The sequence below is a fragment of the Mustela erminea genome, chromosome 2 (genome assembly GCF_009829155.1).
Source record: "Mustela erminea isolate mMusErm1 chromosome 2, mMusErm1.Pri, whole genome shotgun sequence".
Lineage (NCBI taxonomy): Eukaryota > Metazoa > Chordata > Mammalia > Carnivora > Mustelidae > Mustela > Mustela erminea.
This window is the reverse complement of record NC_045615.1, coordinates 137,427,353-137,452,402: the sequence shown is the minus strand read 5'-3', so window position 1 is coordinate 137,452,402 and position 25,050 is coordinate 137,427,353. Positions and strand designations below refer to the sequence as shown.

At 37.2% G+C, this 25,050-nt stretch overlaps 1 protein-coding gene across 4 annotated transcripts in view; it reads left to right on the top strand.

The window, feature by feature from the left end:
* The window catches only part of CORIN (corin, serine peptidase), a 249,441-nt gene that overhangs the window by 59,313 nt on the left and 165,078 nt on the right, over positions 1-25,050 (top strand). For all 4 annotated transcript variants that reach the window (XM_032334231.1, XM_032334230.1, XM_032334229.1 and 1 more), the window contains one exon: positions 16,644-16,851. In XM_032334231.1, coding sequence (XP_032190122.1) covers positions 16,644-16,851 — 208 coding nt within the window. The remainder of the gene's footprint in view (positions 1-16,643; positions 16,852-25,050) is intronic.

Genomic DNA, 25,050 nt, shown 5'->3' with positions numbered 1-25,050 from the left:
TCCTCTAAAACTTATATGTTGAAACTTTGATACCCAATGTGATGGTATTTGGAGATGGAGACGTTGGGAAATAATTAGAGCTAGAGGAGGCCATGAAGTGCGACCATCATGATGAGATTGAGTGTCCTTTCTTTAAGAGGAGACACCAGAAAACTTGCTCTTTCCATGCTCATGCAAAAAAGAGGTCATGTGAGCACACAGTGAGCACACAGTGAAAAGACATCCTCTGTAGCCCAAGGTGAGAGCTTTCATCAGAAATCCACCACGCTGTCACCTTGATCTTAGACTTCAAGCTCCAGAACTGTGAGGAAATAAATTTTTGCTCTTTAAGCCACCCACCCGGTCTATAGTAGACTAATACAAATCTCACGTATAAATGCAAAACTATTAAATAAAATGTTAGCAACCAAATCCATAAATACCTAAAATTATATTGCATTTTAACAAAATAGGCCTTATTGTGGAAATGCAAGGATGGCTTAATATTAGACATGTTATTTGTATGTCTCATCATCTAATTAATAAAGTAGATTTCTTTTATTGATCATCTCAATTGCTGAAGCAAAAGTATTGGTTAAAATTTGACACTAAACATGGAAGAAAATGTCTTTAATCCAATAATGGGTATCTCTCAAAAATCCAGGTGCTTTGATATTACTTATAATTCCAGAAGAATGGAAATATTCTAAATGTCCATTAGAAGGGAACTGTTAAAAAAAAAAAAAAAAAGGGATAGCCAAGCAATAGTGTATGATACATCTGGGAAGATAATGATGTAGATCTCCACACACTGGTAGATTTCTACTACAAGGTACAAAACAGTGTATAAAATAAGCCACCTTTTGTGTGATAAATTGGGAAGGGGAAATTTATTTATTTACTTATTTTAAAATATAAATAGAGGGTACACCAAAAAATAATAAAAATGTCTTTGTTTTTGTTTTTGTTTTTGGGTTTTTTTGCTGAAGAATGACAGGAAGGAAGTGACAGGATTCAAATAAGACATCTTCAGATGAATCTCTCTTGTAGTTTTGATTTAGAATCAGGTAAATAACTCAATAAACAATTATTCCAGGGAAAAAATTTCAGTAAAAGTTGAAAATAAGGCAATGAATTATCCTAACTGTATATCAAGTTAGTGACTCGACCATCCAAAATAAAAGAATTATCTCCACTGAACTTAGAATATTTTTATTATACCTCCCTAGTAGATGTACTCTAAGCACCAAAAGAATTGCCAAGGAAGTTTAAACTCAACAAGTAGTCTTTCTTTCCTCCCAGCTTTATTGAGGAAAAATTGACAAACATTTGCATATATTAAAGTATAAAATGTGATGATTTGCTATACATGTGCATTTTGACGGGATTGCCAAGATCAAGATAATTAACACATCCATCACTTCATGTAGTTAACTCTGTGTGTGTGTGGTGAGAACACTTTTATTCTCAGCAAATTTCTAGTCTATCTTATGTGGTATCTTATTAAAAAAAAATTAATTGCCAAGACCAATGTCAGGAAGCTTTTCCCCTGTTTTCTGTTAGAAATTTTATGGTTTTAAGTGTTATTTTTAAACATTTACTCCATTTCAAATTTCCATTAGGCAGGCTTATTAATATATTGAGGTTGTTATTTTGAAACTATTGTTTGCACATAATAGGGGAAAAGCAAATAAGTATTTATATTCATGTCAGGAGCCACATTTTCAAAATAAGAGGAAAGAGGTACAGATACAGAAACAAATTAAATCATCTTAATTTTGAATTGAAATCATTAGTGTTTACACTGTGTAAACACAGTATCTTTTCCTTCTTTAAAAATACATAATAGTTTTCTCTGTTCACCAAAAAGCCTGAAAGAAGTGACTGCTCAGGGACAATGAACACATCTGGTGCCGAGTTCCTGCCAAAGTTCTTGAAGAATTCTTTCTTCTACTCAGCTTATTAACTTAAACTGTTTGTGTTGATGTCCATCATTCTGAGATCATAATGAAATATGGTTGTCCTTTTCATATGCAGACTCATTTATTCCTTCTTTTCAGGAAAAACTTTTCTTCATAACATTTTCAGGACTTTTTTCTTCCACTTCTCAGTTCTTGGATTCAGAAGGACATTTATTTTTTTTAGTTGACTTGCAATTTCCGTATATATGCATCTTCTTAAATGTACTCATAGTGGTTATCCTAAGCCTCTTCAATTTCTAATTATTACTTGTAAACATTTTAAGGTTGAATTACTATTTTTAGTGCTATAGTCTCAATTTTCTTTTATTACAATTTTTGTCTATTGTCTTTGAGCTGCGTGGTTTTTTTGTTTTGTTTTGTTTTGTTTTGTTTTTGGTAATACATGTATTTAATGCATGTATGCGTGTATGCACATATTTATTTATTTTTAAGTTTTATTTCAATTCCAATTAGTTAACATACAGTTAGTATGTTTCAGGTATACAATATAGTGATTCAACACTTCTATACATCACCCCGTAGTCATCACGACAAGTGCCCTCCTTTATTCTATAGTAATAAATAAATACTGTAACTGTTGGTACTCAACTCCTAAAATTTTAAGGCAATTTAAAGAAGCCCTTAAACAAAGAAGACTCTTGCACTACTTTTCAATATTATGAAGGATTTCAAGTATATATATTTTAACAATTACCATTAGTTCTTGCATCCTGCTTCTTCCTTCTGGGTTAAATTCTCTTCTTAATTGAATTACTCCTTTGGAGTTCTCCCAGTGGATACTATTTCAGTTCTGATTTGTTTTAAAATATCTTCATTTTCCCCCTCAATATAGCATGATTGTTTAGCTAGACTGACATGTTTCTTTTCTCTCATCAATTTAAGAATTTTATTTCACATTTATCTGGATTCTTCAATGTGATCAGAAACCTTATGCCCATTTAAACTTTGGAATTTTGTCTTTGGATACTTTAAAAAGCTTTTCTTTTTCTGGTTTTACTACAATGGAAATGGTGTAGATTTCTTTTTATGTCTCTTGTCTAGAAGATGTGCTTCTTGAATCTGATGATTCAGATTGAGGATTCAGATTCAACTTGGGAGAGTTCTCAGCTGTTAATCCTATGAATATAATTTCTCTCCTGATGTTTCTAGTCTCTCTGGAGCTCAAAATTACTCTTAGGTTGGACATTCTCATTCATTCTCTGCTAATCTCTGTGCTGAATTCTGATGTATTTTTTAGATTTGTCTTCTAGTTGTTTAGTTCTCTCTTCAGCAGTATCTAATCATCTATTTTATTCACTGAGTTTTAAAGTTTAGTGTCAATATATATTTTTTATTTCTAGAGCTTCTGTTTGGTTTTTTTTCAAATCTTCCAGTTTTTCAATTTATAGTATGTCATTCAAATGACTAGATTTTTGTCTTTAGTTGTTTCACTCATACTTGTTTAGTAGCCTCTAGACAACCTTCAGTTGTTTGAAGTTCTCAGACTTTTAATACTGCTGTTTGTTATGACCAATGATTTATTATTCTTTCTCTTAATGGATTGGGTTCCTGTTTATTTTTTGAGTTTAGATTATAAACTTCCTTGGATTCAGAGCATGTCACTCTAGGACAATTCTGTGTTTGGTTTGACCAGGCACCCCAAGGTATCTCTGTCTGGGGGACAATTTTTATGTTAATATTTGGCTTGTGTGATTCTTAGATCGCATGTGTAATTATAAATTCAAGCCCTTGGGAGGGCTAGGGCTCTGGTACAAGGTGCCAAAGAAAGTTTTTGTTTGTTTGTTTGTTTGTTTGTTTGTTTGTTTTTCAAATCAGAATCTAGGCAGAGTCAGATCAGCGCCCTCTTCATTTGCCTGAGCTAGTTGGGTCCCTGTCTTTTGTGGGGGTCTTGTTTCCTACTTGGGTTTCTTGTGGACTCAAGGCTTTATTTCCTTATTGAGAAGATAACTTCCTCCAAGACAAGGCCATTACAGTATCAGCTCATGGATATTCATTCATATGCTATTCATTCCTGTGATGTCATCTCATGTACTCACTGCTCTTGTTTTCAGTTTGCTGTTGCATTTCTGGACTCTTCAGGTTTACTTTTATTTTATGGATAGTTCAGCTGTTCATGTAGAAGAAGTTTGTTTTATTTTACAAAATATTTCTGAATGTTTATCATGGGTGGGCTCTCAGTTTATTTATTTTGTAATATTTTGGAATTCATTCTTTAAATAAATCATTTTACACAGAAATTTTCAATCACACACAAGGTAGTGTGTGATTGAAAGATACTATTTCTGTACAATGAAACTCAATGTGCCCTCTCCCAGCTTATCAATATTTTATCCATTTTGTCAGGATCCTTCTTAAAGCATTTTTCTCCTAGGGCCTCTTCTAGTAGAGTTTAAACTTGCTCCTGTAATTGAACAAAGGAATTTTGATATTAGCTAGTTTTTAATTAAAATACTCTTTCATAGTTTTAAGAAATCACCCAGAGAAAGCAAAGGCTTTATACAACAATATGTTAACCCTATATTAAATATTTAGTTCATTATTATTAAAATTCATATTCCAACATTTTTCAATTACAGGAAAAATTACAGTGTCTCTAGAAACAAAATTGAATTGACATTCCCCTCTTGGGTTTTTTGTGTTGGGTAACTCCATGGTTCCATTGCGCCATTCTGATCTATGCCTCTCTAGTTTTGCTTTATACATGCCCTTTTGAATCTGTGCCAGTCTCACTAATTTCAACTCTGCTTCTTTGCTATTTCAACTGTATTCATGCATTTACATGTTTAAGCTTCCTGTGTTTCTCTGTATTAGCTTTATTACCCCAGAGCCCTCTACTCCAGTTACTTCTTTCCATTTTCACGATATCGTGAGAGAGGCAAAAAGTAGAGAGGTTTCAGCATTTACATTTTTTCCAAGGCCAGCTTTTACACACAGTACTTTTTTTGGTTGTCTTACAAGCAGATTGACGTTATCTGCCAGAGTTGGTATTGAGTAGAAGTATTCTAAAATTTCCCGTTAATATCTTCTAGATAAAGAAGAAACACTTTTCTTGATGTTCAACAAATGTCTTCAGTTACAGTTTGACCAAATTCGTTGAATCTATCCAGAGTAGAGATACAGTATAGCCATTAATATTTTCTTAGGAAACTCCCTATGTATCAAGAATTCAAAATGACTGACTCAGGTTGGTTGGCCTTATTATGTGTGCTATAATTTAGAAGCAGGTATAAATCAGGAAACATTTCAGCAGAATAGTTGGAAAACTACAATCAGCCCATGTTTTGTCTCCTAAGCTAAACTTGGGACGAAAGTGTCTACTTACAAGGTGAGGTCATGGCCTCCTTACCAATCCTGTGTGGGTAGCTTCCCTGTAGAGATGTGGGACTCTCCAAACTGGAGCTGAAATGCAGTTTGTAGATGGATCTGGTTTCCTAAGAAGAGGCACGACTTTTATATGACATTTAAATGGGTGGACAAAGCCAGAGATGCTTGTGTATTTGGATATCTCTATCTCAGACACCTTAAAATCTTATAAAAAGACAGAAGTTCTCCAAATCGGAGCCCTCAATAGCTCTTAAACTGATCATCTTTAGTTCTTACCTAATATTATAGAGAAATCCTGGGACTGTTGCTCAAAAAACCCTATATGGAAAGTTAGAGTTATCTGGAGAGAGGATTCCTTTTTTAATCATTTGCTGGCTACATAACCATGCCTATCTGTAGAGCTCCACAGAGTTCTAAGCATAGGACTCCACATGTTGTCTAATGCTTTGCTGTCACTTTGTTGAAATTATGAATGATAATATAAATAAATATTTATAAATATTATAAATAATATATATAAATAATATATATTATATATAAATATATATAAATAATATAAAATAGTTTTTGAAGAAGGGGCTCTATATTTGCAATTTACCCTGGGTGTCCCAAATTATGTTCTCCATTCTTTTCCTGGGTTTTACTGAGAGAGGACCAACTTCAGTCTCTTATTTGCCCTTGAATACAGTACAGTGTCAAGCAATGTCATGAAATAATTGTCATTGGCCTCATCAGGACTCATGCCTAGAGCTAGGGATAGGGAGAGGCCTCTGAAACTTCAAGGCTGCTATTCCATTTAGGGATGGGGGAGCTGATACTGAGCATAAAACTAAGAAGAACTTAACAATTTTTTAAAGTTTTTATTTATTTATTTGAGAGAGACAGAGAGACAGAGACAGAGAGAACATGAGCAGGGGCAGAGGGAGAGGGAGAAGCAGACTCCCTGCTGAGCAGGAAGCCCAATGCAGTGCTCAATCCCAGGGCCCCAACATCGTGACCTGAGCTGAAGGTAGACGCTTAACCAACTGAGCCACCCAGGCACCCCAAGATGTAGTTCTTTAAAACTTAATGAAAAATGACTGACAAATAAAGATGTGACAGCTAAAATGTTACAACTTACTTTGTTCTATGGACTGCAAATGATTAATTTACAATGAAATATTGACCCCTCACTGTGTTACAGTGTTGCCATAGTAGATATTTGTTGGATGAATAAATAACAACAGGTTGTGTGCTCTTAGCTACCATTCAAATAACTTAGAATCAAGTAGTATGAATGTGTGTATATGAATGATATGAGAGAATGACCCAGTAATAGGTATATGTAGATATCAAAACTTAAAATTTGGCAAAGACTTTCCCAAGAGACTTGAGTTGTATTGAAAATGTTAAGTCTGGAATATGTGTAATTGTATAGAAAATATTAAACCCCAGTCCTCATGCATCTCCTGGTAGGATTAGCTAGGTCTTACTTATCTTTGATAATTTATACAGTGTTGTACTAACTAGGCACTCATATTTTTTGCCTGTGCATAAACTGGCAAGACCTTGGGTTACCTGTGTCCTTGAATATGTCTGTAAAGGCTTTTTTACAAATGCCACAATTGACTCATGTGTTTTACTTTGTCTCATTGATTTTCTCTTATGAGAAATAAAATAGTTTCCATGTTTGTATTCAAAGATGTTTACAGAGTTACTTAAGAAGACCAGATACTCACAGAGATTCCCTGTCTTTAACTTTGTGTTCCTTCTTATCTTTCTGGAACCTTCTTATGGATCTCCCTAAGTGCACAAAGTCCTTTCAAATTGGTTTGTCCCAGAAATCATTGGGACAAAATGTAACTTTCCGTGTAAGTTATCTAGAATAGAGAATGGCTTTCATTATTCCATTCTGCTGATGTAGTTCTGACCTGTGCTGACTTTCAGGTACAGCCAGAAATAGATAAGATACTAAGCATTCCCAATCCAAATGGACTCACAGTAAGGATAGTAAACCAATTTTAATAGCAGATTCACTGTTTTCTTTGAGAAAGTTTAATTTTTGCCAATCTTGGAGAAGCAGCTCTATTGCTAAATCCAAGGAGATTCGTCAAAATATTCTACAATGAATGAAGTAAAATTTACAGGGTTTCAAATGGGACAGTATCTTTGGCAGAATCATACACAGGAAAGGAATAGGTTATGGGATCAGAAAGACCTGGTTTAAATTTCAACTCTACAGCTTAACATTGTAACCTCAAATCTTTCTCAACCTCACTGAATCTGTCTTATCATCTATAAAAGGGGAATAAAAAATCATTCTCATAGGATTATAGGAAGGTTAAAGAAAGTGCTGTGTATAACGTACCTAGGAAATCCAGCCTAGAAGGTACTCAAAGATCTTTTATCTATTTTCTTATTTTAATTGTTTTAAGATAAAAAAATAAGTGGAAATGAAGTTTAAAATACATTTTATATTAAGAGAATAGAAACATAATTTATTTAGGCTTTGGTTATAAACTTATCTTACCCTATCTTCTCTGAAATATCTATTTTTCTTGCTGATGATATCAACACTGTTGATACAGTGGATAGGGAGGGCAACCCCTCCTCATTTACTTTCAACTGCTGCACTATAGTCCAGAGGGGAGTCCAACATAGGAATGAGTCTGATGGAAGGAATAGGGTAGGATGACTCAGTGAGCCATGGTAAGTTCTAGGGAACAGATAATTAAAAACGATAGTTGCAATAATAGCCATCAGCCTTAGTCCCTTTGAGTCTCAGATATGCTGGCTTATTCATATCTATATCTATCTTGTTGAATAAGAAAACTTAGTGGAAGACTCTGTTCCATGTAATCTTCTCATTCATGCCATGAATAACTATTGAGTGTCTACTGTTTGGTATCCCAGTGATGTTATTTCTAGTGACATAGATGAATACTGGAAGTAAGTAAATAAATAAGAAATAAGTAAATAAATAAACAAACAGATGGAAGACAAGATTGTATGAGGCAGTCCTGACACTATAATGAAAATAAAACAGGATTATTGAGGGACGTAGGAGCACGATGGATGGTATACTTATGGGAATGGGAACTTCCGCTGTCCCGTGAGACAGAAATATCTTTTTTTCTTTTGTGCAGCGCACATTGCCATGAACATAGACTAGCACGCCAAATATGAGTTACCTTACTATCTTGTGTTTTTCAAATGATTTCTCAGTATTCAGTGGTTTCTTTGGCTACTGAATGGGGGTAGGGGGTGAATTAGCCTTTTGGTCATCTCATCACTTCAAATATAGTTTATCCTCAAGTATATAAACTCCCAAGCTGTGAACCTTATAGAAAATCATGTAATATGAAATAAATGATAGCCTGTGGTCACTATACAAGGGTGTGTTATCTATGGATATAAATTCATACCTTGTGACATATAATTACATAATTTTCAATAATCATAATCTTTTCCTTTCATGGGCCGTTAGGAATGATCTTCTTTAAGATCTGTTTTAACATAATACCCCCTTTTGTGTTAGCCTAGGGTGGCTCTAAATAGAAGTTACTCAGAACACATAGGTTTGAAGATCTGGATTTTTCCGTAGAAAGGCTCTGCATAGCTGGGCAGATGTCTTAGACTTTCTAAAATTGAGTTGCCTCATGTATAATATAGAGGCAGTATCACTTTAGCAGGTTGTGAAAATGAGATAATTGCAAATAAGAGCCTCTGAGTACCTGTTTTGGTATCTGGCACAGGCTAGTTTTCAATAAATGCTTTCCTGAGATTGAATTTTCCAGAGATGATTTCATATTTTTGATGGAGTACAACTCTTACTCTCAGCTCTTTTAAGTAAGCATCTCTTCTTGTAGCACAGTACATACAATTAGTCATTTTGAAGTTTGCTGTCTGCCTGTGCTCCTCTCCCACACTTTTAATGAGTTTTAACCTCCCTCCCTGAATGACTTGACTGTCATATTCATGAAACTTGTACAAACCCCCCCACCTTAGCTTTCACGTGAGGCTGAATTCATGTGTCTCTGTGTCTATTTAGGTTTGGTCTGAGTATTTTAACTGGGATTTTCTTCCTCTCCAATTCCTTTTTTTGCCATTTTGTATCTTGAGGAGTATCTTGAGGAGGTCCAAAAAAGACTTATGCCCTTAAATTCTTTACTGAGTCTATCCTAGGGTCCAGCATGCAGAGAAATTCCACATGTCATTGGTTGCCTTTGAAAGTGGAAAGTGTTTTGAGCTGCCCCACTGAGCTCAGCACACTTTGGCTTAGATAATAAAAACAATGGCAAAATGTGTCTTTTCACAAAGTATGAGACTGAGCTAATGGCTACAATCTGGTCATTTGGGGGAAAGACTTCCTACAGAGTTTGGGAAGTTTTCAGAGAGGTTTGAAAACAGAGAAGTGAGATTAGGAAGTGCACTTAGGAGACCAGGGAAGGAAGTGAGAGGATCAGAAGTAGTCTGAGGTGACCTCTGTGAAGAAAGCAGAAGAGGAGGCTGGGAATCCTCTGATAGGTTATATTACAGATCAAAGGGTTAGTTTGGCTATTTTATCAGAGATGCAGCCTTATTTTTTTAACACTGTTTTTATTAAAATGAAATCAGCCTCAGGTTTGGAGAGGTTTTTCTTTTTATTTCTTTTGGAATTATATAGTTATCAGAGGAGATGTTTCCTTTCTTACTGGGCTCCTCTCCCTTCTTGCTTTTCACCCCCTTTCAACACAATTAGAATTAATACTTTTACTGCATTTCCAAAACCTAAAGACTGTGTTCAACTAGTAGCTTACTTAAAAAATAACCAAAGTTTGTCTCCCTCCCAATCCCATCTTGTTTCATTTATTTTTCTCCTACCATAAGTGACTCTTAATCTCACAAAACAAACTGAGGGTTGCTGGGGGGAGGGGGGTTGGAAGAGGGTGGTGGGGTTATGGACATTGGGGAGGGTATGTGCTATGGTGAGTGCTGTGAAGTGTGTAAACCTGGCGATTCATAGACCTGTACCCCTGGGGATAAAAATATATGTTTATAAAAATTTAAAAAAATAAATAAATAACCAAAGTTTTAATTATCTCCTTTTTTAAAAAATATTTTATTTATTTATCTGAGAGGGAGAGAGAGTAGGAAAGAGAGAGAGAGACAGCATGAGTAGGGGGAGGGGCAGAGGGAGGATCAGGACTCCCTGCTGAGCAGCCCCCCCCAATGTGGGGTTCAATCCTGGGACTCCAGGATCATGACGTGAGCTGAAGGTAGATGCTTAACTGACTGAGCCATCCAGGTGCCCCTAACTATCTCCTTCTTAAAGCAAAAGTAATAAATCTTTATACAAACCAGTAAGAGAATACAGAATTAAAGAAATAAAAATAGAATAGCCTCCTAAAATCCCCCTACCTACACTCATATTACTATTTTGATTTATATGACAACCACCATTCAAATGTAGGGAATGAAGGAAAAAGAGAGGCTGCAGAGGTGGTAGTGCCTGGGAGAAGAGTCAACTATGAAACAGAATGAAACTGGAGGTTCTTGGATCCTGGAGGCCTGAAAAAAAGATAGCAGAGGAGTAGGGGACCGTATTTCAATCGGTCCCCTGAATTGAGCTGGATATCTACCTGACCATTCTGAACACCCATGAAATCAGCCTGTGATATAACAAGATGTATCTGGATCTCTATAAACAGAATATCTCTGGTGGTTGGTCTCGAGATCAACTCCCCATGGAGTGGGGAGCCATGATTCTGTGGGCAGATATTGGAAGATAAACAGAAGAGGGTGGGAGGCTCCGGGATCCTGTGCTGCAGGAGTGCAAAATCCTCCCCTGCTGGGACTGGGCACAGACTCACAGACCAGTAGGGGCAGGGAAAGGACTTTAGGGTAACACCCTAGCCTGAAACCTGGAGCTGCGGGAGTGCATGTGTGAACTGGGGGCAGCAGGTGGCTTTAGAAGCACAAAGGGCAAAGATGTGCCTGGACCCAAAAGTGAGGGCTGGGAGTGCTGCCGTGAGGCGCACAACCCAGGACACTGCAGTTTTTTAGCAGCACAGACAAAAACAGCATCAGTGTGGCCTGGAGGGCTTACTGAAGAACAGACTGTGATTCCCTCTGTTCTGAGAGGTTTGGATATGATAACTTCTGCTCTGACTCTTGGAAGAGACACAGAAAGCCACCAGAGAATAAAAGCTCCCCAAAACTGGTTTTCACTGAGCCCATTTCCTCCCACAGAGGGCTGGGCAACTGCCCAAACAGGTTGCCTGACTAATAGTGCAGCAGGCCCCTCTCCCAGAAGACAGGCTGGAAGAACAAGTGGCCGACAACCCTCAGGTCCCTATAAGATAGGTGCATCTTGGGGCACCTGGATGGCTCAGTGGGTTAAAGCCTCTGCCTTTGGCTCAGGTCATGATCTTAGGGTCCTGGGATTGAGTCCTGCATCAGCTCTCTGCTCAGTGAGGAGCCTGCTTCCTCCTCTCTCTCTGCCTACTTGTGATCTCTGTCTGTCAAAAAAATAAATAAAATCTTAAAAAAATAATAGGTGCATCTTGCTTGGGTTGTGGTCAATAATTTGGACTCTGTATATTCCCTCAACCACCCCTCAACAGAATGACTAAAAGGAGGAGCTCCCAGCATAGGAAGGACTCAGAGACCATGATCTCTGCCATGGAATTCATGGATATAGATATAAGCAAGATGTTGGAAACAGACTTCAGGGTAACAGTTACAAAGACAATAGCTAGGATGGAGAAAACCATTAATGGCAATATAGATTTTCTAAGGGCAGAAATGACACTTAAACTTAAACTTAAAAATGCTATCAATGAGATCCAATCTAATCTAGATACTCTAACAGCTAGGGTAAATGAGGCAGAAGAATGAATTAGTGATCTAGAAGACAAACTGATAGAAAAGAAGGAGCAGGAGGAGGCCTGGAATAAACAGCTTAAAATCTATGAAAACAGAATTAGAGAAATAAATGACACCATAAATCATTCCAATGTTAGAATAATTGGTATCACTGAGGGGGTGGAGAGAGAGGACTAGAAGATATATTCAAGGACATCATAGTCAAGAACTTCCCTAATCTGGAGAATGAAACAAGCATTTGTATCCTAGAGGCAGAGAGGACCCCTCCCAAGATCAAGGAGAATAGACCAATGCCCTGGCATGTAATAGTAAAACTCATGAATCTTGGAACCAAGGAAATCATCTTAAGGACAGTTAGGGACGAACATCAGAATAACATCAGACCTGTCCACAGAAACCTGGCAAGCCAGAAAGTGCTGGCAAGATGTATTCAGGGTACAAAATGAGAAGAACATGCAACCAAGAATTCTTTATCCAGCAAGGATGACATTCAGAATGGATGGAGAGATAAAGAGCTTCCTGTAGATACCAGAAGAATATGTGACCACTAAGCCACAAGAAGGAAATATTAAGATAGAAATATTAAGGGGGGTTCTATAAAAGGAGAAAGACCCCATGAGTGTTATAGAACAGAAATTTATAGAGACAATCTATAGAAAGAAAATACCTAAATTAATAAAATTATGAATGAAAGGGGAGAGATCTTGACTAACACCAAGGAAACAAACAATTATCCTAAATTATTATCAACAACTATACACCAATAAATTAAGAAATCTGGAAGAAATGGATGCATTCCTAGAAACCTATAAGCCACCAAGAGTGAAATAGGAAGAACTTGACAACTTGAATAGACCAATAACCAGTAATGAGATTGAAGCAGTGAGCAAAAACCTCCCCAAAAATCAAGAGTCTGGGACCTGATAGATTCCCTGGGGAATTCTACCAAATGTTCAAAGAAGAAATAATACTTATTCTCCTGAAGCCATTTCAAAAAATAGAAACAGAAGGAAAACTTCCAGACTCATTATATGAGGCCCACATTACCTCGATCCCCAAACCAGGCAAAGATCCCACCAAAAAGGAGAATTTCAGACCAATATCCCTGATGAATGCCATCAGATGGATGCCAAAATTCTCAACAAGATCCTAGCTAATAGGATCCAACAGTACATTAAAAGATGGTCCACCATGAGCAGGTGGGAGTTATCCCTGGGATGCAAGGGTGGTTCAACATTCGCAAATCAATCAATCAATGTGATAGAACACATAGAGAAGAGACAAGAACCACATGGTCCTCTCATTTGATGCAGAAAAAGAATTTAACAAAATACAGCATCCTTTCCTGATTAAAACTTTGTATACAGAGTACAGGGATAGAGGGAACATTTCTCAATTTCATAAAATCCAGCTATAAAAAACCCACAGCAAATATCATTCCCAATGGGGAAAAGCCGAGAGCATTTTCCTTAAGATCGGAAATATCACAAGGATGCCCACTCTCACCATTACTATTCAAAATAGTACTAGAATTCCTAGCAACAGCAATCAGACAACAAAAAGAAATAAAAGGTATTCAAATTAGCAAAGAAAAAGTCACTCTCTTTGCAAATGACATGAAACTTTATGTGGAAAACCCAAAAGTCTCCACTCCCAAATTACTAAAACTAATATAGCAATTTGTTAATGTGGCAGGATACAAAATCAATGACCAGAATTCAGTTGCTTTCTTATACACTAGTGGTTTAACTGTAGAAAGAGAAATTAGAGAATCTATTTGCAACAGCAACAAAAACCATAAGATACCTGGGAATAAACCTAATGAAATAGGTAAAGGATCTATACTCTAGGAACTACAGAACACTCACTAAAGAAATTGAAGAAGACACAAAAAGGTGGAAAAACATTCCATGGTCATGGATCGGAAGAATAAACACTGTTAAAATGTCTATGCTGCCTAGAGCAATCTGTATTTTCAATACCATCCTGATCAAAATATCAACAGCTTTTTCAAAATGCTGGAATAAACAATCCTAAAATTTGTATGGAACCAGAAAGACCTCAAATCACCAAGGAAATGTTGAAAAGAAAAAGCTGGGGGTATCACATTGCCTGATTTCAAACTCTATTACAAAGCTGTGATCACCAAGACAGCATAGTACTGGCACAAAAACAGACACATAGACCAATGGAACAGAATAGAGAGCCCAGATATGGACCCTCAACTCTATGGTCAGATAACCTTTGACAAAGCAGGAAATAATATCCAGTGGAAAAAAGATAGTCTCTTCAATAAATAGTGCTGGAAAAATTGGACAGCTATATACAGAAGAATGAAACATGACCATTCTCTTATACCATACACAAAGATAAACTCTAAATGAATGAAAGACTTCAGTGTGAGACAGGAATCCATCAAAATCCTAGAGGAGAACTTAGTAACCTCTTCGACATCAGCCACAGCAACATCTTTGAAGACACGTTTCCAAAGGCAAGGGAAACAAAAGTGAAAATGAACTTTTGGGACTTCAAGATCAAAAGCTTCTGCACAGCAAAAGAAACGGTCAACAAAACAAAGAGGCAACCCAAAATTCCCAAAGAGGAATGGAAGAAGATATTTACAAATGACACGACAAAGGGCTGATATCCAAGATCTATAAAGAACTTCTCAAACTCAAACCCCTCCCAAAACAAATAAGTCAATCAATAGGTAGAAGACACGAACAGACACTTCTCAAAAGAAGATATACAAATGGCCAACACTCACATGGAAAAATGTTCACCATTGTTAGCCATCATGGAAATTCAAATCAAAACTACATTGAAATACCACCTTACACCAGTTAGAATGACAAAAATTGACAAGAGAGTAAACAACAAGTGTTAGAGAGGATGTGGAGAAAGGGGAACACTCTTACATTGTTGGTGGGAATGCAAGTTGGTACAGCCACTTTGAAAAGAATGTGGTGATGCCTCAATAAATTAAAAATAGAGCTACCCTATGACCCAGCAATTGCACTACAGGATATTTACCCCAAAGATACAGATGTAGTGGAAAGAAGGGCCACATGCACTCCAATGTTCACAGCAGCAATGTCTACAATAGCCAAACTGTGGAAAGAACCGAGATGCCCTTCGACAGATAAATGGATAAAGAAGATGTGGTCCAGATATACAACGGAATATTACTCAGCCATCAGAAAGGGTGAATACCCAACTTTTGCATCAACATGAATGGGACTGGAGGAGATCATGCTGAGTGAAGTAAGTCAAGCAGAGAAAGTCAATTATCATATGGTTTCACTTGTTTGTGGAGTATAAGGAATAGCATGGAGGACATTAGGAGAAGGAAGGGAAAAATGAAGGGGGAGAGATGGGGGGGTTGATGAACCATGAGAGACTATGGACTCCAGGAAACCAGCTGAGGGTTTTAGAGAGGAGTGGGGTGAGGGCTGTGTTAGCCTGGTGATGGGCATTAAGGAGGGCACGTATTGCATGGAGCACTCGGTATTATATGCAATCAATGAATCATGGAACACTACCTCAAAAACTAATGATATACTATATGGTAACTAACATAACATAATAATGAAAAAAAAATCTTTTTTTCCCCTAAAAAAAATGAAAAGAAATTGGAGGCTCTGACTGACCCTGAACTGTTGGCATGGACAAAATTGGAAACCTTTGTATAATCATGTATTTTTAAAAACAGAATCCTGGTATACAAATTGTTTTGTGACTTGCTATTTTTATTTATTACAAGCACCATTCTATGTGACTGAATTATCTTCTAAAACCTCTCTCATACAGCTAAGTATTTTGTTTGAGTTTCAAAGTATTTGAAACCAATTCCTATCAGTGAATGTTTAGGTGATTTGTATCTTTTCAAATCCATAAACTGTGTGGAGATGATGATCCCTGTAAATAAATCCATATTCACAATCATGATTATTTTCTTAGGATATTTTTAGAAATTTTACAGTGCAAAAGGATATGCATTTGAAGCAAATATATATATATATATATATATATATGTATATATGTATATAACATTACCCTGCCTAGGTTACACACACACACACACACACACACACACACACATATATATATTTAGATTTATTACTTTTATTACCTAGGCAGGGCAATGTTATATAGATATATAGATAGATAGATCGATATCTATCAATTGATCATTGTTTTGCCTAGCTGCGATCCAAAATAGTATTTGCTAACTTATGTGCCCATCAGCCAAGTATGAGAGTGTATTTTTCTCTATATTTGCTCAGGACACAGATATTATTCCTTTGTAAGTATTAGTAGCTTTATTTCATTGTCATAAGCACAGACACACACACACTTATTTGTACGTCTGTGTGTATCAGATTTTATATCTATAAGCACTCTTACAGAATACTTTATCTTATGAACATGTCAGTCTGTTATATTGAATGAGTCTGTAAACATATAATTCTGATGTATCTGCTTCTAACTGAAATTATCTTGACTTCCCAGGTGCCTGTGTGAACATCACCCACAGTCAGTGTCAGATGCTGCCCTACCAAACCACGCTAACACCCTTCTTCTCGATTGTCAAAAACATGGAAGTGGAGAAGTTCCTCAAGTTCTTCATGTACCTCCATCGCCTCAGCTGCTATCAACATATCATGCTTTTCGGCTGTAGCCTCGCCTTCCCCGAGTGTGTTGGTGATGGTGATGACAGGTATTTTGGAATCAAAATCATCCCATGATAGGAGTCAGTTGTTTCAGAGGTGTCTGAGAGGAATGAAATCATCCCGGGCTACCACTGTTTATTTTTGTTCATGGAGAAAATATCCCATACCAGTCATAGCCAGTTGTAATTCTTTCAAACTGGAATTTTTTGGTGCAAACCTGGAATGCTTTTATATCTGGGGAGAAATTATTCTGGATGTGAGATGGAGGCAATCAGTGGGGTAGCTGCTGCAGTGAGGGTCTGGCAGAAGACAGCACACTCAAAGGGGTGACTGAAAAGAGTTTATTTAAAAGAAGATTTATAGAGGTATGGACAAGTTAAGAGACTGAATCAATGATGGGAGGCACCAGAGTCTCATGAAGGGATGCATTTCCACCACGCAAGACGTGGAGGGGGAAAAGGGCAGACAGCCAGGTGGCAAAAGGTGTAGCTATGGGTAAGGGATCTTCCGACCAGCCAAGTCCTGTAAGCCTAGGCCGAGGAGCCCATCCACTGCGAGCCAACCTATAAGCACTGCAGGAGAGAGAAGACATAAAACCTCTGACCTCACTCTACTCCTGCCCTCCCATCTGCCAGGGCCTCCCACCATCTGATTTTACCAACCGCCATTGGGCAAGGGTGTGTTATCGATGGGAACACAACAGGTGAGATCCGAAATCTCATCCAAATATTACTGGGTCCAAAATCCCAAATCTCATCCTCTGAAACAGGTATAGGTGGGATGCTGGGTGGTTCTTATGGTCAACACTGGAACTCAGAACAGGGTGAGGAGGGGGAGGGGTAGATGCAGAGGGACAAAGAGAGAAGGTCTAGTATAATATCAAATACAATTAAAAAGGATTTTCTTGGTTTGGGTGGGGAAAGGAACTTGTGAGTGAGTGTGCTTATGGATATGTCTTGTAAGCTCTTTTGTTTTTGGAGATAAAATTGACGTGCAACATTTTATCGGTTTCAGGTGCACCACATAATAATTCAGTATTTTGATATATTTCCAAATGATCATCACAATACGTCTAATTCACATCCATCACCACACGTAGCTGTAAATTTTCTTTTTCTTGTAATAAGAACTTTTAAAATCAACTCTCTTAGCAACTTCTGAATATATAATATAGTCACCATATTGTATATTACATCTCCAAGAATTAGCTTATAACTGGAAGTTTGTACTTTTTGACCATCATCACCTTATTGAAATAACATAATTTCAATATTATATTATTATACTGAAATATTAATTTTCAATAAGAGTAAATCAATGAAAAGTATGTTATGGAATTTTTAAGTTTACTAAGTATACATTTAAAAAATTTCTTTTAAAATGTGCGTTAAGTACATAAGCACATAAAACATCAATTATTTTCTGAATTAAAATGTTAGGGAGTTTTCAGAATAATAATGCTGGAATGAAATTTGTTTTCAAGTGCAAGTAGTTTCCATTTTTATTTTAATTAGTATATAAAATATGTTTTGAACAGGACGAAGGCATTTATTGTTTTCACTGGGGAAAGCCTTTATTTCCGCAGAATAAAATCTGGGTAGAATAAAAACAGTAAATTGTTTGTTAGAGAAGTAAGTAAAGAACTATGAGCAGATACTGCTTTCAGGAAAACATTTCACTAGAAAAAATCATATGCAAAGCATGCTTTCATGGTAACAAGAGATGAAGAGTGGCTGTAAAACATGGTGTGTTCTCTCATAGTTCTAGAAACTAGAGGTCTAAAATCTGAGAGGGCTTGTGCTCCCTCTGGGGGTTTTGAGGGTGTAGAAGTCATTTTCTCCCTTCGCCAGCTTCTGGTGGTTTCAGGCTTTCCTTGACCTTTGGTCATGTCACCCGACGCTCTTCCTTCATCTTCACATCACCTTCTCTGTGTGTCTCCTTCGCTTGTGAGGACACTTGTCATTGGTCTACGTAGCCCAAGATGATCTGATCATCTGAATGCTGATCTCAGGGCTCTTAACTTAATTATGCCCACGACGACCTTTTTTCCAAATAAGGTAATATTCACAGGTTCCAGCAATCAGGACCCAGACACATCATTTTGGGGTCCCTCCATTCAACACGCAGCAGTGGTTGAGAAAGCAGGCTATGGAACCATGTGTCCCAGCCTTCTCCCTTGTAAAATGGAGATTTTACAAGCCAAGTTCATGTGAGGATCAAATGACAAAGGGTACCTGGCTTTTATGAAGAGCTCAAGCAATGTTAGCAATGGCTGTCAAATCGTAGGTTGAGGAGAGGTAGTACGACTGAAATAAAGATCATAAATAGTATTCCTAACATACGCTAAATATTGAAAGGCTGCGAAAAAAAAATGCGGAATACCATATGGATTAAAAGAAAATTAGGTTGAATACTCAAGGCCATTTGAGTTGGATTCTTGTTCCACTTCTTCGTAATTTCAAACATTTTCACTTAATTCTCTTTTCTTGAATTTCTCTATAGAGTCATATGGGTCCATAAGTGAAACAATGAAAGAAATCTTCTTGAAGACCCTGAATTCATTTTGGTCATCCTTCTTCTTCTTCTTCTTCTTCTTTTTTAATATTTTGTTTATTTATTTGACAGACAGAGATCACAAGTAGGCAAAGAGGCAGGCAGAGAGAGAGGGAAGCAGGCTCCCCACTAAGCAGGGAGCCTAATCTGAGGCTCGATCCCAAGACCCTGAGACCATGACCAGAGCTGAAGAGCAGAGGCTTAACCTACTGAGCCACTCAGGCGCCCCTGGTCATCCTTCTTAGTATAACTCAACCTTCACTCTCACTTAAATCAGTTGTGAAATTCTAGTTAAGCTCCTCCTAGTCTTCAGGGCACTTTTAGGTAAAATTTGTTTTTCTCCCGACCTAGTTCATCCTGAAAAAATGGTCTCAAGGAAGTGTTTTCCATTTCCTATTATAATAGATGATGATTTATAGTCACTTTTTAGATATACATCGGGGACTTACCCTATTTTTATTGTTACATTTATTATTATATTTAATTTTATAATTATGCTTCCAGACCAGTGTTTCATGCTGTCATTTAGTGTGTGCATGGACACCAAAAGCTAAATTTAGTAAACAAGGTAGGATCATAAAGATAAAGTGTATTGTAGAAAATAGTTCAAATACAGTTTTGTTGTATTGCACTATTTTCGATCATCCATTATACTAATTTTCTCTAACTATTCAAATAATGGAAAATTGCTTATATTCCATCCTAAACGAAGTAGCTACTAAGTAATATTTAAACCTCAGTTTAAAAAGATCTAGTGGGGGCACCTGGGTGGCTCAGTGGATTAAGCGTCTGCCTTTGGCTCCCATCCATGATCCCAGGGTCCTGGGATAGAACCTGACATCAGGCTCCCTTCCTCAGTGAGGAGCCTGTTTCTCCCTCCCCTTCTGCCCGCTGCTCCCCTTACTTGTGCTCTCTCTCTCTCTCTCTGTCACATAAATAAATAAATAAGTAAACAAATAAATAAATCCTTTAAAATAAATAAATAAATAAATAATAAAAAGATCTAGTGGGATATAGAAATAGCATAGTTTTTTACCTGCCCATTTGAGACGTCAAATGCTCATTAACTACATTTTATAACAAGAAACGTTAACTGTTTTGTTAGATGAGAGTTGCTATTAATAAGTATGTGTATCGGGATGCCTGGGAGGCTCAGTGGGTTAAAGCCTCTGCCTTTGGGCCAGTCGTGATCCCAGGGTCCTGAGATCAAGCCCCACGTTGGGCTCTCAGCTTGGTGGGGAGCCTGCTTTCTTGCGCCCCGCCCCCCCCCCCCGCCTGCCTCTCTGCCTACTTGTGAGCTGTCTCTGTCAAATAAATAAGTAAAATCTTTTAAAAAAAAATAAGTATGTGTATCATAGACTATAACATAGGCTAACTGAAGTGGCGCATAATTTATATGGATTCAGTGAAATTTATCTCAAACTATAGAGTTCTAGTGGATGAACCATTTGGATAGCCTTAAAAATATATGGGTTAGAAGCATTAGCTTGAAAATATCAGCAGGTAGCTAGAGAGACATCCACCATTCCTGGGCAGGAGAATAACAGTGGTTTCTGGATGGCTTTTTGACACACTAGACACAATTAAGGTCTCTGGAAGAGAAGACCGGTATTATATCCACAGCTTTTGATATGTAATGATCACTTATACCCAAGTTGTTTAAATAATGGACCTATAACATTATCAAAACTGAAAGGGGGTCAGTTTGGCTTGGAAGGTCTAGTTTTGCTTCTAGAGGACACCCAGGAGACCTGCTAATGTGGGATGATGGTCACCCCACCTGTGTCTTCTAATACTTTGCAGAGAAACTCAGTGCTCAGGAGATAAGTCCTTAACATTAAAAACTTGACATGTTTGCTATTGATTTTTTTTCCTCCTCTGGACTATTGATTTTTCACTAGGTCCTTCACAGAATTCTTAATAGCTGTGGAAATGAAATAAAAATTCTTTATTTAGCCAGATTACTGGAGATTAAAGATTATATTTCAAACCTAGGAACTACAGGACAGTTTGTAATGTATTTAACCCTGTAGGATTGTGATAGGCATCCAAAAAGTTTCTTCAAATGAGCTTCTTAAAAAATGCTATGCTTTTTCCTAAATAAGTATGTTCACTGGAAATTAGAAAATTTAATCTGGCAACTCCAGAGAAAGCACTTGAGGTGCTTCTGGGTGCCTCAGTCAGTGAGGGTTTGCCTTCAGCTCAGGACATGGTCCCGGTGTCCTGGGATTAAGACTCACATGGGGCTCCCTGCTCAGTGGAGAGTCCACTTGTTCCTATCCCTTTATGCCTCCTGAGCTCTCTCTCTCTCTCTCTCAAATAAATAAAATCTTAAAAAAAAAAAAAGGCATTTGAAAGTTTGGGGGTAGATGATACCTAATTCAAACTGTAGCTCTTCCAGTTGTCTTGAGCATTTTACTTAGCCTTCGGACCCTCAGTTTACTCATCTCTATAATGAGAGAGATATTAGCCCCTTCATAGGCTGCATTTGTGGGTATTAAACAGAACGATTTATATAAAGTGTCCATACATGGACTACACTATATGGCAGAGTAAATTCCCGAATTAATAGTAACTTACTATAATTAATATAGTAGTCAATGATGATAAGTGATTTTCTGGGAAAATAGAAACTTCATTACTTCTTTCAGAAATTAAAGATTTGCATTTTTTCCCTATTTTTCCTACCTTCTAAACCTGGTCAGTAATGTTGAGCATTCATTTCATGTGTCCGTTGGCCATCCATATGTCTTCTTTAAAAAAATATCTATTCAGGTCCTCTGCCCATTTTTTTAATTGGAAATTTTTTTGTTGTAGAATTGTGTAAGTTCTTTATATATTTTGGATATTAACCCCTTATAGATATATCATTTGGAAATATCTTCTCCCATTCAATAAATTGCTTTTTTGTTTTGTTGATAGTTTTTTTCGCTGTGTAAAAGCTTTTTATTTTGGTGTAGTCCCAATAGTTTAATTTTGCTTTTGTTTCTCTTGCTTCAGGAGACATACCAAGGAAAATGTTTCTATGGCTAGTATCAACAAAATTACTTCCTATATTTTCTTCTAGGAATTTTATGGCTTCAAATGTCACATTTAGGGCTTTTTTTTTTTTTAAAGATTTTATTTATTTATTTGACAGAGAGAAATCACAAGTAGTTGGAGAGGCAGGCAGAGAGAGAGAGAGGAGGAAGCAGGCTCCCTGCTAAGCAGAGAGCCCCATGCGGGACTCGATCCCAGGACCCTGAGATCATGACCTGAGCCGAAGGCAGCGGCTTAACCCACTGAGCCACCCAGGCACCCCACATTTAGGGCTTTAATCCAATTTGAGTTCATTTATTTTTTTTAAAAGATTTGTTTATTTATTTTGGAGAGAGAGAATGAAAGAGTGAATAAGCAAGCTTGAGTAGGGTAGGGGTAGAGGGAAAGAATCTTAAGCAGACTCCCCACTGAGTGCAGAGCCCGATGTGGGGCTCAATCTCATGACCCCAAGATCATGACCTAAGCTGAAACCAAGAGTTGGATGTTTAACTGGCTGAGCCACCCAGGCACCCCAGAGTTTATTTTTGTGGATGATAAAAAGAAAGCCGTCCAGTTTCATTCTTTTTCATGCAGCTGTACAGTTTTCTCAACACCATTTTTTCAAGAGACTGTCTTTTCTTCATTGTGTATTCTTGCTTCCTTAGTCATAGATTAATTGACCATAAAACTGTGGGTTTATTCCTTTTTTAAAAAAAGATTTTATTTATTTATTTGACAGACAGAGATCACAAGTAGGCAGAGAGGCAGGCAGAGAGAGAAAGGAGGAAGGCTCTCTGCTCGATCCCAGCACCCTGGGATCATGACCTAAGATGAAGGCAGAGGCTTTAACCCACTGAGCTACCCAGAAGCCCCTGTAGGTTTATTTTTGACTCTGTGTTCTGTTTCATTTATCGATGTGTCTATTTTTAGCCTGATATCATACTATTTTGGTTACTATAGCTTTGTAGTTTATCTTTTTTTTTTTTTTTAAAGATTTTATTTATTTATTTGTCAGAGAGAGAGAGTGAGAGCAAGCACAGGCAGACAGAGTGGAAGGCAGAGGCAGAGGGAGAAACAGGCTCCCTGCGGAGCAAGGAGCCCGATGTGGGACTCGATCCCAGGACGCTGGGATCATGACCTGAGCCGAAGGCAGCTGCTTAACCAACTGAGCCACCCAGGCGTCCCTGTAGTTTATCTTGAAGTCTGGAATTGTGATACTTACAAGCTTTGTTCTTATTTCTCAAAATTGCTTTGGCTATTTGAGGTCTTTTGTGGTTCTAGATAAATTTTAGTATTATTTGATCCAGTTCTGCAAAAAAATGTCTTGGTATTTTGATAGGGTATTGCTCTGGGTAGAATAGACATCTTAACAATATTAATTCTTCCAATCCATGAACAGAATATCTTTCCATTTGCTTGTGTCGTCTTCAAATCTTTCATCAGTGTTTTATAGTTTTCAGAGTCTGTACTCTTCCACCTCCTTAATTAAGTTTTTTCTGAAGTATTTTATTATTTTTGGAGCAATTGTAAATAGAATTGTCTTCTTGATTGCTTTTTCTGCTACTTTGTTATTAGTGTATAGAAACACTACTGATATCTGATTTCTGTAATTTTTCTGACTTCACTTATTACTTTAAATAGTTTTTTAGTGGACTCTAGGATTTTCTATATATAGTATATCATCTGCAAATAGCAGCAACTTAACTTCTTCCTTACTAATATGGATGCCTCTTATTTCTTTTTCTTTTCTGATTGCTGTGGCTGGGACTTCCAGTATTATGTTTAACAGAAGGGTGAAAGTTAACATACTTATTTTGTTCCTGATTTTATAGGAAAAACTTTCAGTTTTTTAATCATCGAGTATGATGTTGGCAGTGGGTTTTTTTTTTAAGATTTTATTTATTTATTTGACAGAGAGAGATTACAGGTAGGCATAGAGGCAGGCAGAGAGAGAGAGAGAGAGAGAGGAGGAAGCAGGCTCCCTGCTGAGCAGAGAGCCTGATGCGGGACTTGATCCCAGGACCCTGAGATCATGACCTGAGCAGAAGGCAGCGGCTTAACCCAGTGAGCTACCCAGGTGCCCGGCAGTGGGTTTTTTATATATGGTCTTTATTATGCTAAGGTATGAACACTTTGTTCATAGTTGAATTTTATTTTATTTTTTTTTTATTTATTTTTTTTTTTTTAAAGATTTTATTTATTTACTTGACAGACAGAGATCACGAGTAGGCAGAGAGGCAGGCAGAGAGAGAGAGGAGGAAGCAGGCTCCCTGCTGAGCAGAGAGCCCGATGCGGGACTCGATCCCAGGACCCTGAGATCATGACCTGAGCCGAAGGCAGCGGCTTAACCCACTGAGCCACCCAGGCGCCCCCATAGTTGAATTTTAGATGATGAATATTTTTCAATGCTTTTCCACATCTATTGAGATGATCATATGATTTTTTTTGTTTTGTTGATACAATATATAACATTGATTGATTTACAAATCAACTGAAATATCTTTGTATCCCTAGAAAAAATTCCACTTGAACATGGTAAATTGTCCTTCTAATGTATTATTGAATGTGGTTTCCTAATACTTCAGTTGAAGATCTTTATATCCATGTTCATCAGCAATATTGGCCTGCACTTTTGGGTTTTTGGTTGGTTGTTTTGTTTGTTTCTTTTTTTTTGT